The following is a 16,617-nucleotide window of genomic DNA, read 5'->3' as shown; positions in this document are numbered from 1 at the left end:
AGTCACAGCATCACTGACCACCATGAGTTATCTGTACGCGAGACTGAAGTCCTCACCTCGATACAACATAAATGCAGACATAGAAAAGCTTCAGTGACCCAGTGGAAGATCCTCTTACCAAGCAAGATCTGCTATTTGCCTTTGCTGCCAGCCAGATCCTTCCAGAGGCACAGACAGAAACGAGGGACTTCTGCTTCTCCATAGGTAAATCAGTCTAGGCTTTCTATGCTTTACTATTTTTTAATATATTATATACATAAAATAAGCATTCCAGTTCACAGCACCAGGCACTGTCTCGAGATGCTTTTATCAGCCAATAGCAGGTTTGAGGATTACCTGTTCCCCAGTCCTTAATCTCTGATGTGAAGACTCTGAGGGTCTTGAATCAAAGCTATGTTTGCCTCTGAGCCACCCAAACGTTCTGGGTGTGAAGCTCTGGGTCCTGAAGTGGTGACTGGAGCCCATTTGGTGCCTTCAGCCAAAGCCTGAGGTCTGTTCTTAGCACTATTTCTCCCCTCTCAGTCAGCAGCCAAGGCAAATGTAGGGGGCCCGTGTCCAAGTGGCTGTCCTTGTGTTACCAAGGTGTGCCAGTGCTTGCCCTGAGCTAGCACACCTTGATGGCCTGAGGACAGCCCAGTGGGTAACACCAAAAGGAACAGCTCTGTGGAGCTCTCCATAACTGTGGTGAGCTGTGAAAGGGAAATACTGGGGCACTCCAAGGGCACATACTCTGAAGTTGAGAGCTTGAGACAGGCCCAGCCTTTAACTCTCCTACCTGCATTTTTGCAAAAATTAGGATGGAAAGAACTGATTATGCACTGCTTTACACTGTAGAACCATAGGATGAGGACAGAGCCATCGGGTTTCAGTTCTGGGTGCTCAACAAAAGGAAAATTTCAAAAATTATCAGAATAGATGAAACAAATACCCCACATATAGGAAAATTTATATTTTAATATTTATAATGTTTATAACCTCCCTGATTTGCAAATAAATTCTGGCAATTAAAGGCAGGCTACAAATGACATTATTGCCCTGCATTCTACTCCTCGCTAGATAAACAGTGATAGCAGTGTGCAACAATATAGGACAGAGATAAAGTGCAGTCAGCTGTGTATTAATGGGAGGGATATCTCATTGAATATATGAACAGTGAAAAAATATGATGTTTCTCATAGAGTATCTTTCACACAAAGCTTTCAGAGCAGTTCAGACATACCCACAAACACACACTGGGCCTCACAATGCATCTGGCAGGCAGGGCCTGCACTGCAAACTGTCACTGCAGCACTGCTATTTGATGAACGTGAGAAAAAATAGAAAGAATATATGTAACTTATCCACTGCATTTGGGCCAGAATGAGCAATGGCAGGGCTGCCTGGAACCCTGCTATCTGAATGCTGCAAGGACAGCATGCAGCACACTGGTCTCGTAGCTGTAGAGCTGCCCCTCACACCATGGCACTTGTCCTCAACTTTTCCTGGTGTGCCAAAGTGCCACCGTCACAACAGTCTTATGTCTGCCCACAGTGCAGCCCAAGGGGCCTAACACTGGACAGAGAAAGCTTAAAGAACAGCACGATGAAGGTTAGCAATGGAGGAAAACCTGTGCTCGTGTTCCTGTGTCGCACGGTCTTTTGATGACCCTCAGGATGCACATCACTCCTGAGACTGACCTCATTTTCTGATGTGATGCTCTCCCATCAGAAATGTGGGTTTGTGCTGCTGGTGCACCTGTACTCTGCCATACACAAAGTTCTCAAGCCATAGGCATTTGCATGGGTCCTTCCCAAGCAGCTGTGTGCATTAAACTCAACCCCCAGCTTCCAGCCTCAGTATTCAGCTGGGCAATGGGAGATGAATTCAATGTCCAGAAGGACAGACAAGGAAACACAGAAAAATTCAAGGCACAGTCTAGGTTTTTGCATCATCACTGGCCACAGAGTCACGAATACAAATCAGGCTGCAGAAGTAAACACTGTGCAACTGAAAATTAAGGAAACCCTGTACCTAGCAAGCAAATAAGGCAGGAATTAGAGGTTAATCCTCCACTCCAACAGATGCTATGATATGAGCACTGACAGGGGGTAGGGCTGGAGGCTGCTCAGTGTGCTTTTCAGACAGTGCTGTCAAAGCCTCAGTACGAGACAGGCTGTGCCAACAAACCATGCCAGAAAACCTACAGCAGCATGAGACCTGTGTATTTTCAGTATTTAGATACACCCATATCAGAGGGGCATGCAGAATTTGTACGGCACTAAATATTGCTTGGGTATTTGTGTGTGCATGGGGTTGTAAGGACAGAGTAAGGCTGTGTGCAGAGAGCACCAGGCAGCTTGGGAAGGATGAGCAATTTGGTGAGAACAGGCTCTCCTCCTGCTTCTCCCACCCACCCCCACCCACACACCAAACCAAATACAGCCCTTCATGTCTGCAAACCCAGCAAATGCTTTGGAGCTTCAATCAGATAATCAGCTCCTATGTCCCAGATTCTAATCAACACATCCATATTCATGCTTTAATTGGGAAGCGCTGTGAGCCTGATCTGCTGTGTGGAATGGGGAGAGTGGGAGCGGGGCTGTGCCCTGCCTGGTGCCTGCAGCTCTTGGTGCAGGTTGCTCTGCATGCACAAAGAATTCTGCAAGCAGGTAGGCAGGGAGAGGTCTGGGGGGGGGGGCAAACAAGGTGGGGAGCATCCTCTCCAAAGACTGAAAGCATGATGGGGCTGCTGTCACCCAGGCACAGGTGATCCTCTCTCCTTTACGCTGATACAGGATCGATGCCTCACTGCTGCTTTCTGAGCACAGCATCAGCACACCACCCTTCAGGGAAGCTGAATGCACCCTGTGCTGTCTCCCTGTGCACAGGGACTAGCAGTGCTCAGGAAGCACCTAATGTGCCCCAAACCCTGCATGCTTCACTTGGGATCGCTGCAACAGGAAGAGGTTTGGAGGTATCTACGCACTCCTTACTGCCCTTCTCTAGAATGCAAGGAAAAGCTTATTAAAGGGGCTTAGGTACCTCCATGTAGATGGCTTTCCCTGCCCTAGGTCTCATGAGTTTGGAGGAGCTTAGGTTTTTCCAAGCAGGAGGCAGGGCTGGCCACAGCTCTGAGTGCTGCTGCAGCAGCGGCCACGTTAGCTGATGCTCTGGTGGAGAGAATTAATTATCTGAGCAACAGCTAGGGGAAGGAGGGAGCAAGTGATTATGCACTCTTGTTTTCTGCCTCTAATTACTGTGTTCCTACCCCAGGCCCAGCTGATGCATTTCAGAGCTGTCTGAGCTGGCGGCTGCCTGGCAGCTGGACATGCAGGATGCTGCCAGATGGAGTCAGCGCGTTCAGGTGAGAGGCAGTGCAGGATGACGAATGGCCAAGCAAAAGCATGGTTAAAATACAGGGCATTTGCCATCTAATAAAATGATTAGCAGTCTGATAGATGAACAAATGAGTTAGTATAGGGCAGAGAACATACCAAAGCCTGTCTACCTGAAAGACAGGTACAAAAGAGGAGCTGTGTTTAACACACACTGATAGAGTGGTAGGCCAGTCATCAACACGTCATGTTCCTAACAACTGACGTATGTCCAAGGCCCAAGGGCTGAGGCACCAGGAGTAGGGAGTCAGGGGCAGCCCAGAAAGAAAAAGGGCCAGATGTGCCACACCATATACATGGGGGATTGGGCCAGTGAGAACTGGCATGGAGCTCTTTTGGTAGAATAGGCTGGAGATGATGTCTTCAAGGAGAAGGAACTAAAAACAGCAGAGCACATTCACAAAAAGCATCTGATAGAATTTTTACTTAAGGGACTGGAAGAGTCTCCCATTAGTTAGATGGAAAAAACAAGAGGCACCATAGATGGAAGTGTTTGTCCAGTACTAATCAATGCAGACACTTAAGGAGATTGAAACTGCTGTCAAAGATTGCTCAGTGTCCAAGTGACAATTATACCCAAGCTAATTTCTTGTGCAGTCTGGTTCAATCTATATGTCTGCACTTTAAAGGCTCATTTAGCCCAAATGATCAGCGATCAGAATATCAAAATATCAAAAGAAATGTGTTGCGTATGTGTGTTTTTACCCAAGAGTGGCCTCACACAGTACATTAACTGCTGACAGGCAGGCTGTTTGCCTTGGCTTTGCCAGCACACAGATGGGAGAAGAACTGAACGTTTCCCATTATTACTCACTGCATTTTTTTGTGCTTTTATATTGATTAAGCTTGGTGCGATTTTCAAAAACAAACAAGCACATCCTACCTCCACTAGACCAAACCTAACCCCTCGTACAAACCAAATGCAGAAACCTTTCCAGTGGCTTTGCACAGAACAGCCGCAGCATCTGACAACCTACAAAAGACAAAGCTCTCTGGAGGATTAGCACAGCATAGAACTCTACATATGAATGCACACCCAGACAGAACTGTGTATATATGTATATACATACATACATTTTTATAATATATATTATACACATATATTTATTATTATATAATAAATATATATATAATATATATAAGTTCCTTGGGAGGACATTTCATACTTATTCATTAGCTTATTGGCCCTTTGCAATTCTGAGAAAAGAAAGAGATTCCGAATTCAGAAAGCAGTATGAAGCAACAGGAGTCAATGCTCCAGGAGCAATCTGGGCTTTTCTGTGATTCCTTTTCCTGCAAATGTTCCCTTCACTGAGCTGCTGCATAATTTTTCTGCGCATAGCAATCAGCTGGGAAGTTTCAGCTCAGAGATAATTGCCATTGAAGTGGTGGGTGAAGTGATTCCTAGCACTGCATGCGACACCACTCCTTTCCATAGGACACGAATCCTCTGTGCATACATCACCGTGTCAGCACTGTGTCACAGTGTTAATGCTGGCGGTGGGACCCGAGCAAAAGCAAACCCGTGTACTTACTGCAGATGGAAGCAGCACAGCACCAGCCTGAAAAAGCAGCAAAGCACACACGCTGGGGCACGCTGCAGTGCTCAGCAGAAGGGACATGCAAATACAGCAGGAAAGTGCTTTCAATCGTTCCTTCCAGTCACGTCAAAGAGAAAGATGCTGTTAAAACAGGGCAGAAGTTGCCCCTTTTCTCTCACATCTCCACTTGCAAGCTCTGCTCGCGGAGACTTTGATGGACGCAGCACAGACAAGTCACGTGGAGCTGAGCACGTTTTACTCCAGCCCTCTGCTACCAACAATGAATCTTGGGCTTGGGAACAGAGCCCTCCGTCTGGAGCCATAGTCCCAGACAGCTGAACGCTTTGGGAAGCTGACACGTGCCCGGGCTTGGGCAGCTGCCAGCTCTTTGATGCAGCAGAGGCTGCCTGCAAAGCGTGTGGAGGAGGGAAGGGGTGGAGGAGCCCTTCATTTGGCTGCCAGCTTCCAAAGCGTTCACTCGCTCAGGAGGTTATGTGACAGCTGTGATTGAAGCGAGCGTGGGAGGAGGCAAGCGCAGGAAAGGGAAGCTCTCGGGCTGGGTCTGGTTTTTCAAAATGAAAGCTGGAGCAGCACTTGCTGCAATGAGAACTCCGCTGCAGCCAGGCACCTCTGTTATGGTGAATCCTGCTGTGAGGAGAGCCGCAGGAATGGCCTACTTTAACGCATGCAGAAGACAACTACTGAGCCATTCAACAGACACCACACATGCTGCACTGGGGAAGAAATCTGAATTCCAAGGCTCTGCTCAGTGCAAACAGCCAGCCAGGTAGCAAAGAGATATCAGAAGAAGCTGGAAACCCAGCTGGGACAGCTAGCACCTGTAAAAGCCTCTTCCTGGCCAAGGCAGGAGAGGAATGGAACCCAAGCTCCTGCTGAAGCAGGCCCTGGTCTTCAGCAGAAACCAAAGTTGAGGAAGCCAGCCCTGCTGGTGCCTCCAATTGGCTCCCAACTGCAGAAAAGTCACTGAGAACAAGCACAGGAGAAGCACACCTGTGGCATTCTCTGTTCTTCCAACACCTCCATCTTCTGTGCAAAGGCTGCAAATACCTGTGAATGCAGAGCTGAATTTCTCTTGAATTTACTAGTAACAGAAAAGGGACAATTGCTTGTTTCCAAAATAAGTTAGTACCTGATAAGGACTAAGCTTGTTACAGTACATCTCTTCATCTACCAGATGCCAGCCCATAAAAAATAACATGGCACGAGCCCATGGCACACCTCAGCATGGTACTGTCAGTAAACAGGCAAAAATTCAACTCCACTACTTCCACCAAAGTCTCAGGCTGTGATAACGTGCAGAGTTTTTTACATGAGATGGAAAATGAATGAAATGCCAGCAGTGCAGCCCAGCACTCCAAAAGTGCTCCCCAACACCCCAATCCATGCAGCCCCAAATCTGCACCTGCCAACTCACCCACCCTCCACACCACACGGATGGAGGGAGAGATTCCATACCTTCAATGGGTTTGGGTACAAAATGTGATGAGGGTTTGGTTTTTTTCACCCGGTTTCCCTTCATAATTTGACCTTCTTTATTGAGTCCCAGGAACCACGCTCGTCCGGATTCTTGCTGCCGGTACAGCGTGGAAGAATAAATAACATAGTAGTTTTCAAAGACAGATTCCTTAAATTTGCACTCTGGTGTGAAAACATCCTGCAGTGAAAGAGAGAAAGAGACAGAGAGAGAAGAAAAAGCGGTGGAAAGAATTAATCACTGATTTCCTAAATTAGGCATCACTGAGTGATACACGATAGTCACGCATTGCAGTTTAACAATAGAAAACAACAGGCATCAGCAACAGTACTCATCCAGAAAACTCCCCACTAAAAAAGAAGGCTTTGTTTCCCTGACAGGGCAGAGGTGTGGTTTACAAAACCACCCACAGTGAATAGGCTTGAAAAACATGGAGAAGTCAAGAATTTGTGTCCCAGCAAGCTCTCAATCCCAATGCCCTTGTTTGTGTGACTTACTGTGAAGTGTTTATGTTCTCCCAGGTCTCAGCTACAAGGACTTGGACTGAAGTACTACGCAAGAAAAAAAACAGAGCTGGGAAGCAAAGAAACAGCCTTGCTGCTCACTGCTGCTCCCAGGGCATCCCACTGGTTTTGCTCTTGCCTTTTGCATGATAGGCAAGAAACATGCAATGTACAGAGCCTAAAACACCTAACCTTCTATAAATACTTCCAGGCAAAAGGCAGCTTGTCAGGATCAGGTAAGTGGATACAGAGAAATGGGAGTACAAAATCCAAGTAACAAACTTACTTGTTTTCAAAAAAGGCAGAAGGAAATGCTGGCACAAAGCTTGAAAATCTTTTGATAAAGATGTAAACTCAGACACAGAGAACTGGCCTGGTACCTTGCTGTGTCCTGCAAACTTCTCAAGGTTTTTACAACAGGGAAATAATATTAAGTCTCTTTGAAAAGAGCTGGCTGCCCATGGGACTCTGCCAGCAGGCTCCCAACCCTTCAATGAGACAGACATCGGTTACTGGACTGAGGTGGGTTCTTTTTCCCAGACTTAAATGAAAATTCATCCTAGTCAAGCAAATGCTTCCATTGGGTTTCTTAAAATGATGATATTTTTTGCAAGAAAACCCACAGCCAACCAAATAAACAAACAAAGAAAGCCAAAATTACACAAAAGCCCCTCAAACTGTGATGAATTAGCTTTTCTAAAGCTAATATATGTATCATCTTGCACAACCCAGGCAAAGCATCTTGGAGGCCCACGATGAAGGCAGTGCTGCTCCAGGACAGCAGTGCTCCCTCCCAGGCCACTGCTACTCAGAGTTTTTGGAGCTCTCTATCCTCCCTAATGGAAAACCCACAAAAGACCAACATCTGAGCAAAGCATCTGGAGTAATGCCACACATTTACTGCAGACCTCATTTTAAGAGTGAATACTTTGAACATTCAGCAACATTCAGGCATGTATTCCCCAGTGCTCCAGGGGTTATATAAAGTGTTGTTGGCCTGACAATAAATCCCGTGTGCAGCAGACCTGCAGAGCCGGGCAGGCTTGAAACCACCAAAGATAAAGCAGAGTAGAAAGCACAGAGCTGTGCTGCACTTGTGAAGCTTGCATCAATCAGCACCATGTGCATAAAAGCACTTTCAGCCCAATGAGTTCTTTTGCCCCGTCTAAGGGAGTCTTCCTTGCTGGAGAAATATTTTAGGAAGAGGGAGTGAAACAAGTTGAGAGAGATGTCAATGACTTAGAGCACTATAACACAGTGCTTAAAGTAGTTTTCCAGAAAATCATTGTCTAAGCATTCTTCAAATCTGCTCTTTATCTGCAGGCTGTGCCTGGCTGCAGATGTGCTAACCCAGAGCCAACGCCCAGCCCACATGGCTTTCATCCGGACCAGCCAGGCAGCAAACCCTACAATGGATGGGAGCATCCCTGCAACCCATCTAGCAAAGGGCATAAGCAGCAAAGGGACCCTTAGGCTGTCCCTCTACAACCTCCTCCAGAAATAATGGTATAGGTATAGTATTCTTGACTAAATTATTTTTGGGGTAGAAAGTAAATAATACATTTATTTTTTCACTGTTTGGAGATTATGAGACTGAGACATTTTGTTAAATATCAACAGATACTGCTGGAAGTGATTTGAAAGAGATCTTTTTTTTTTTTTAATTGTTAAACTAAAAACTTGCATGAAATATTTGCACAAGAAATGTTAGCAATATACAGGCAAAATGAATAGCATTTGCCTGCAACTTGCTTTCTGTACCTCAATCCAAACGCTTGTACAAGAGGCAATTCCACTAAGACAGAGTAATTAGACTTGCTTTGAAAAACAAACACAGACCTCGTTTGTGCTAACTCTAGCTTGATTGGAAATTTCACAGTTTAGGAAAAAAAAGTAAAATGGCATCTATCACATTCAAAATCAGGGAGACCGCATTCAATGACACTTTGAAACACAGAAAGTAGCTGAATGGATATAACTGGCATTTTGATTTTTGTTCTTAGTGCAACAGATATGCTCAGAGAGGGTGTAAGGTACCACGGTTTGCCCCAACAGCTATTCCTGTTTTAGAAAAATGTTATTAATTAATTAATTAATTAATTAAACCGATGTTTAATTTATCCTTGACCCCAGCAGTGTCTCCTGCCATCTGCAGATGGAAATGTGGACTTCCAGGCACAAACCCTGCAGGAAGCAGAGGGTGTTCTGGAAATGCACAGCTACCCTTGGATATCTCAGCTCCTTCAAAATGTGCCATCCCAATGGTGTCACAGTCCAACAAAGCAGCAACTCTTTTTTTTTTTCTTTTTTTTTTTTTCCTTGAGTATCTCCTTTTATTATAACCCAGAATATAATAGCAAATATACACATTCACACGCAAACCCAATGACTTAATAAATTTAGTTAGCGAAACAAGCAGCAATAAAAGAAAAAGCCCATTCTGCAAGTAGTTTGTGCTACAGTTTAGGAAGAGAATGTTAATTATGAGTGCAGAAATACCTAACCAACACACTCCCAGAGTAACAGTTTCCCTTTTTTACAGCACTCACGGGTTTCTTTTTAATGTTCTGCACAATTACTGAGCCAGATCTTCAGATGGGATAAAAGCCCTTAACTGCACCAAAACCTACATATGGCAAAGATTTCCTCCTAGAGAATATGACTCAGGATGTTTACTAATGTTAGTGTTTAGATTTGAGAGTTCAAAGTCTATCAAAGTCAATTAAAATAGATTTTGCTCTTTCCAGCTCCACAAAAGGAGGTTGTGGGGAGCACAGGCTGCCCAGAGACGTGGTGGAATCACTGTCCTTGGGGGTGTTCAAGAAATGTGGAGATGTGTACTTAGGGACTTGGTTTAATGGGTTATACTGGTAGTAGATGGACAGGTGGACTAGATGATCTTGGCAATCTTTTCCACCTTAATGATTCTACAATTCTATGGCTCTGTGTTTATGGAATCACAGCACTGCTATCAACATTGCACTATGACTGTGGAGGCAGCCCATGAACACTTGGATTATGTTCACCCAGTCTGCACAAGTACTGTTCTGTCTCAAGGGAGAGGATAGCACTGCAGCAGAGCACCTGCTTCCTGGGGTTCCTTAAAAACCCACTCCATGTTCCTCACTGACCTCAACCAGAGCAAGGTTTAATCAACACCCCTTTGATGCCACGAGCACCAAGAAGCTCATCACAGGTATCAGTGCGCATCAATCTGAGCGGATAAACACAGACACTGGATTCCCACAGACACGTGAGATCCCAGATGAAATGCCGATATCCAACTCCCATTTAAAGGTGAGACAATTCTTTGAATACCTGGGAGTTTGTGACCACAAATCTCGTATCATAGCACTTGTGCTGGCATATTCTTATTCCCAGGACACGTAGGTCCTGTCCACAGGATAACCCCTACTGAGACTACAGCATTGCACTGCTCCGTGTAGCTTACACCATGGCCTAGGGTTGCCTCTGCCTGGAAATGCTTTAAAATAACTGTAGCTGAGCTCTCTCTTGGCATGTGATCAAGAACTGCAAAACTGCATCCAAACTTTACATCTCATCCCATCTTTGTCCAGATGGCAGGTGATATTCTCTGTTCACACTCCACTTTTCCTCCCCCTTCTAGCTCCGTAAGAGATTGGTGACAAGCCTTCCTGGTGGCCTTTTAGAAGTAGGAGAGAACAGATAAGTTTTAAAATAACAAGCTGCTACATGGGAGCGCACAGCCCTGCTACAGAGTAGATATACTTGAGGAAACAATATGGTTATCTACAAGTATTCTGGCTCTTTCTCAACCATCTGTGGGTCGAAGGGAGCACATTTTCACATAAATCCCCATCTATGCCAGCCTGATTCCCAGCTCTGACAGCTACATTAAGTAGCAATCCAACTTACTGCCCCTGCAAACCATAACAAGAAGGCTATTTACTCTTACTTTTGTGGGAAAGCTCTGTGTCCAGGGTACGTATGTGTTGTGTTGGCTTCACTTGAAACCCCCTAGACCTACAGCAGATTTTGCATGACATGCTATGCTCTATCCTGCTCCAGCTGGATGGTTACCCAGATCAAAAAGGGGCTGTACAGATCCACGTGAGCCATGATCTCACATCTGGAAACTTTAGGAGTTTTTGAGAGCCAAATTCAGACCCCTGCATCCCACTATACCTCTGTATTGTGCTCTTCTGCTTTCAGTTCTTGGCCAACTCACTGCACAGATACATTTTTACTATATGCTTTATAAAGTTAAACATGCACAGATTCCCTGCACTGGCCTTTGGCGGCTGCTCATGTAATCCTGATAGGAACACAGCTTTCAATTTAATGAGTGCTGACAAGAACATAACTCAGGATGATTCTTCAAGCTGGGTTGCTCCCTTCCATGCCTCCCAAGAGAGCCTGAGTAAGAGAAGAGGCTCCAAGAGAAAGATTTGAGTAAGAAAACTGAGCAGCTCTGTGTACAACGTCATCTTGGAAAGGCTGCATGGTGAGCAATGCACAGATGGGACACACATGAAAAATGACATGTTTTGTCTGATGCTATGCTTTTTGTTATTGATGAACCCCAAATTCAAATTCATGGTTGGATGAAATAACTTTACACCATTTCTTTTCAAATTATTAGCTAGATTTGGATTTTAATTGATTGGTTTGTTCTCCGATCTTGGACCTTATTTCAAGTTAAACTGTAAAGCCTTAAAAATGTGGAACTGTTAAGCAGCGATCACAGCATAGCTCATTCACATGGCATGTGGCCCATCTAGTTCAGCATCACTCTTTTAGAAAAGCAACTGATTCCTACAAGTAGGGGTTTTGGACAGCCTGGAAATCTAGTGAAACCCCAGACTCGTGTATTATCTAGGAATTCCATATCACCTATTGTCTTCTCTGCATTCAGTTTTTCTGACAAAGCGTCTGGAATTGGTAACATTGCCATCAGCTCTGCTTTACTCCAAAGCAGTATCCAGAAATACATTTGTGCATTCAAAGGTAACGATCATGAGACAAGATGGGACAAGATGAAGATATGTTAGTTGCGTACAAGAAAAACAGACTTCCTAAATTAGCATCTCACTGCCTCATCTGCTACTGCCCAAAATAACCATGAAGAAAAATAATAATGTAAGAACCCTAGAAACACAGCCAGATGGGATGCTTTGAATCTGTCATCTCTCTATGGGGACAGAGAGTTTCCTGGCATCACTTCCAGCCTGGGCAGAGAACATGATAAGTTGACTTGGGGCCTCTGGTCACTTTTGCAACATTGCTATTTTTACTACCATTGGTAATAATAACAATGATGTATTAAACTAAAATAATGATCACACATTTTCCAACACGACACTATTTTATCCTGATAGGAAGAAGCCGCCTCTCAGTGGAAAACCAGCAGTAAATATTAGATTTATCATATTATTATTCATATTAAACTATCCTGGAAGGCTAAAACCACAGCAATAGTGCTACAGGCATTCAATAAAAACACTCTCACCTAGGCAGAAGGAAGACCTTTTGTTTTCTACATTTTTTGTGCAGAGGTCTAGAACACTGGAAGAGCAAGTGGCTTGCTTAGCCTTCAGTAAAACAAGATGCACCAGAGCTAGCTGAGAAACTTATTTCCCCTGGGTTCCAGTTCATTTTCTTAGGCAAAGGCCCTCTCTTTCTGACATAAATGAAGTAATACAGCTATAACAACATGAGGGAGAAGGGGACCACAGCAAGCCCCAGCCCTTGTCAAGCAGACTCTGCAGATACAGACAAGCTGTGCTTGCCCTCAGCCCAGCAGCACAGCCAGACACTGAGCACAGGTCTGAAGAAAGGAGAAGGCTTTAGCACAGTTTTCTGTCTACTTCGTTTTCTGAAGTAACACGTCATGTGGGCAGGAGATAAGAGGACTCACCAAGGAGCTCGCCAGGCCTCTTACAACCATAAGCTGGTGATGTACTGAGATAGCCTCTTTGCTTGGACTCTTAAATTCAAACTGCAGGACACGGTGGAAGCACACCATCACTGACACACTCCTATCTTCTCTAATGCTGAGGAGATCTCCCCTGCATTAAACCAATTTCAGAGCTGTCGTGACCAGGGCTTGAAATTCAATTTCTTTGCTGCTAAAACTTCTATCCTGAAAAGAAATAGTGCTAGATGATTAATATTTTGACAGCATGCTGACAAGTTGGCTACAACCGGCCAATTAACCACAAGTCCTGTGGTCTAAAGGCATCAGCTGAGGCTGGGGTGAGCTGGTGTTGGACAAGCTGCATCTCACAACCACAAAGAAATGTTATGAAGTGTGAATATTCATGTGGCGTTTGCCTCCCCCTCGTTACAGCTGCTGCGGTGCCTACGCAGAGAAAAGGAAAGGCTTGTGGCATATCCTTGGGTTGGGGCCAGTTTTGCTGCCCACCAGGAGGACTGAAGGGAATCCACCAAGGCCTCCAAGCCTGTGTCTCAGCATGGTTTCTGATGACCAAGCCAGCCAAATAAAAGGCCATGCTGCTTCCCTAATAACTGCCAGGTCTACCCTCTCTGCCCTACTCCCACTGGGGGCTGCTCTATCTGCAGCCAAGCAAAGCACGCGTCCAACGCTTCAAATCTCCCTGCTCATCATCCAGCACCGCCCATCTGGGATACATCTACAAAGCCAGAGGGGTTTCAGGCATGTCTGAGTCTCAGTATTGTTTACTGCATGTGGAAACAATCTGTTGGCAAACACCCACCCTGTGAGCGAGGCACTGACTTTAAGTTCTGACAGCAGGTTCTTCTGCTGGTCCCGAGTCTTCCAGACTCTGTGTCCTTGAGCCAGAGACTTCGGACTACTGTCTCATCTAAAATTCTTTAAGCTGTTCATTGTGTATGAAGAGCCTGTCTTTGGCTGCATGCAACAAAAGGGATATTCAGCCTGAGGAATGAATGAGACTCAGCTCCTAAGAACATTTTTGGGTGAGAGAGGAGAAATAAGTGTTTGGCACAAAATGCAGACAGCCCTTTGTTCATTTATTTCCTGGGAATTCAGAAAATCAGCCAACTCTGCTGAGATAGAAATCCCATCCATATATTGACCACACTATCTCTGCTTAGCCTGAAAAAGCTGACAAATCTCACAGCCTATAACTGTGGCCAGGCTTACTTATACCTTGAATAGATTTCCACGATATGTATGTACTGACAGCCTTACTTTTTTTTTTTTTTTTTTTTTTTTTTTTGCTGTTACTTTAATTTTGATGTGAAATAACCCGTGGACAATGCACACACATTTTGAATGGACCCAAACTATGCCACAGCTTAGATCAGACTGTTCCACTGCAGGCAGCCAAGTGACCCATTGCAGCTGACTCTTTGCTTCCCAGGAATCAGACAGATGGAAGTATATCATTAGGAATTTTGCAGCATTGGCTACAGTGAAATTTTTCACTCTGTTGAACATTTTGCTCGAGAACTCAGATTGGCTTTGGCATCTGATTCTGTTCAGAAGCCAACTAATGACTGCAACTTCCAATCTAAGATAATATAGTCACTCTAGAGAGAGTAATATAATACAGCAACTCTATTTGGCACAACGCACAGTAAAGCAGGAGATAATTTTACCCTTTTACTAATGTATAGAAGACTCTGAAACTGTCTTCAAATTATATGACCCAAAACACATCAACAAAGCAACCCAGAATTAAAAATTGGTGCATCTCATTCATAGCTGTGCAGCTCACAGTCTCAATGAGGCCAGGGTTTCTCTTCATCACTGCGTGCATTTGACTTTAGTTGATACTCTTTGTCTACAGTGCAAGATCAAGTGGGTAGAGTGAAACTGCTGGTGGTGAGGACTGTTTGGCATTTGCACTGTTCACATTTCAGGATGGGTTCAGCTGCCTGTCTGCCACCAGCCCACATAGACCAAACATCTGGCACATTAGAGGCACTCCTGGGGGTACCCTTCAGTTTGGCATCATCCAAAAGGAATCCAGACTGCACTCTGTGATGTGAACCAAAGAGCATGTGAGTGTAATTGAAGGATTTGCTCTACAAGTGCACTCCTGATCTATCCAAAACACTAAGCCTTTCAAAAAGCACTTCCTACCAACATCCATTACAAGAAGGAACCATGTTAGCAGTAGCAAGAAAAGAGGTCATTTGTTGAGCCTGTCTATTTGAATATCAATACACTGCTTGCAGAAAGCCAGGAGTTGAACACATATCACACTTGGATCCTTCACAGATCTGAAAATGCTTCTCTTAATGTGATAAGTTTTAAGGAAATCTAATGGTTGATGTGTTCTAATGAACACATTAGGAAGGGAAGGAAAGCTCAAGGTTTTTCTGACTGTGTCGCTGGAGAAGGAACAAGTCACCATCTGCTTTCTTCTGTGCTAGTCCAGAGCAGGGGAAAAAAACAAGACAGAAGAGAAACCATTTGTTCATCGACGTAACAGTCCTTTCTCGATATACACAATATTTCATAGTTTTCATATGTTTGCACTGATGCTAAGTCCTGAATCATTAACGCAGCAACAAGAGCAGAAATGGATCTTCCACAAAGCACTAAAGCTGGACTACACATTCTGTTCAAGGAATAAACACTGATTCATGAATGTTTCAATTAAAATGGATATTTCATAACAAGGGAAATGAAGGAGAAGATTAGAAGTCCTGTGGGAACGTAATGACTGCTGCCTGGAGCAAGAGACACAAAGATAACCTGAAATCCCAAGGTGTCTGACTTAACCAATAGCTGGGACCTCATGCAAGCAAAATGATTAAGCAAAACTCTATTATCTAACGATGTACTCATACTAATGGACCTGAACAGACACCTATGCCTCTACAGTCTATAGAGCTGGGCTCAGCAACAGGCACGCAGCGTCCCACACCATTCAAAACTGTCACCCCGGGCAACGAACAGTGTGTCCACAAGGCACTGTCAGCATATTTCTTGAATGTGAAACAACATCATTTGGAAGGTGAAAACCTGCGATGCAGAAATTCAATCAAAAAGTGGAAGAACGCTTACAGAATCATTGGACTTATAGAATCACTAGTTTTACACTACCACAGCTCTACTGACCCAACTGAAGCATATCAGCGCACTGCTAGTATGCTGAGAAATACATGCAAGAAGCCTGTGCACTTGGAATACACAGAAAGTGACAGCACCACTGGGATCATTTTACTTAGAAGAGGGCAGTAAAAAAAATACGAGGCATGGGAGGCACAAAAGAAAAATAATGAGAGCTGTGAAATTTTATTTTTTAAGTCAGTCATAAAAAATAAGCTTTCAACTGACAAGGATGCTTTCAGAAGTTCTGCTTTCTAAATTTAACTTTGATATTGAAAAGTCTCGGCTTTTGTTCTTTTTGTTCTTTTTTCTTCGTTAGTGTAAACTTGATAAAAAAAACGAGGCGTGATAATGCTGGTGCTACACATTTTCAAAAGCCATTTTTTAGCTTTAGCCTCTTCAGAGGCTGCAGATAACATTCATATAGATACAAAGCCATTGCAAAAAGACTGTTCCTTAAGAGCAGAGCTGGCTGCAGGGTTTAATACGATGGGAACTGAGATTTATCAACAGCATTCACATTAATAGCCATTAAGTTATTTATTTCTATCAGGCTCTGAAAGCCTGTAGGAAGACTAGGTTGTTCTTAAAGGCTCTACTCTCAAAAACTTTGTTATATGCCTTACTTTCAGTTAATATTTTACAACCCCTTGAT

At 44.2% G+C, this 16,617-nt stretch overlaps 1 protein-coding gene and 1 long non-coding RNA gene across 5 annotated transcripts in view; one reads left to right on the top strand and one right to left on the bottom strand.

Moving 5' to 3' along the window:
• FGF12 (fibroblast growth factor 12) overlaps positions 1-16,617 on the bottom strand; it is a 186,801-nt gene that overhangs the window by 813 nt on the left and 169,371 nt on the right. For all 4 annotated transcript variants that reach the window (XM_031603404.2, XM_090147387.1, XM_090147386.1 and 1 more), the window contains one exon: positions 6,392-6,590. In XM_031603404.2, coding sequence (XP_031459264.1) covers positions 6,392-6,590 — 199 coding nt within the window. The remainder of the gene's footprint in view (positions 1-6,391; positions 6,591-16,617) is intronic.
• On the top strand, positions 124-8,348 carry LOC149916621 (uncharacterized). Its single transcript, XR_016469653.1, has 4 exons — positions 124-204; positions 3,253-3,343; positions 6,932-7,149; positions 8,237-8,348. It is a non-coding gene; the product is annotated as an uncharacterized LOC149916621 (long non-coding RNA).

This window comes from Phasianus colchicus, chromosome 10 (genome assembly GCF_987193195.1).
Source record: "Phasianus colchicus chromosome 10, bPhaCol1.hap1.1, whole genome shotgun sequence".
Classification (NCBI taxonomy): domain Eukaryota; kingdom Metazoa; phylum Chordata; class Aves; order Galliformes; family Phasianidae; genus Phasianus; species Phasianus colchicus.
Note: the sequence above shows the minus strand (reverse complement) of the source record. Positions and strands in the feature narration are given on the sequence as shown.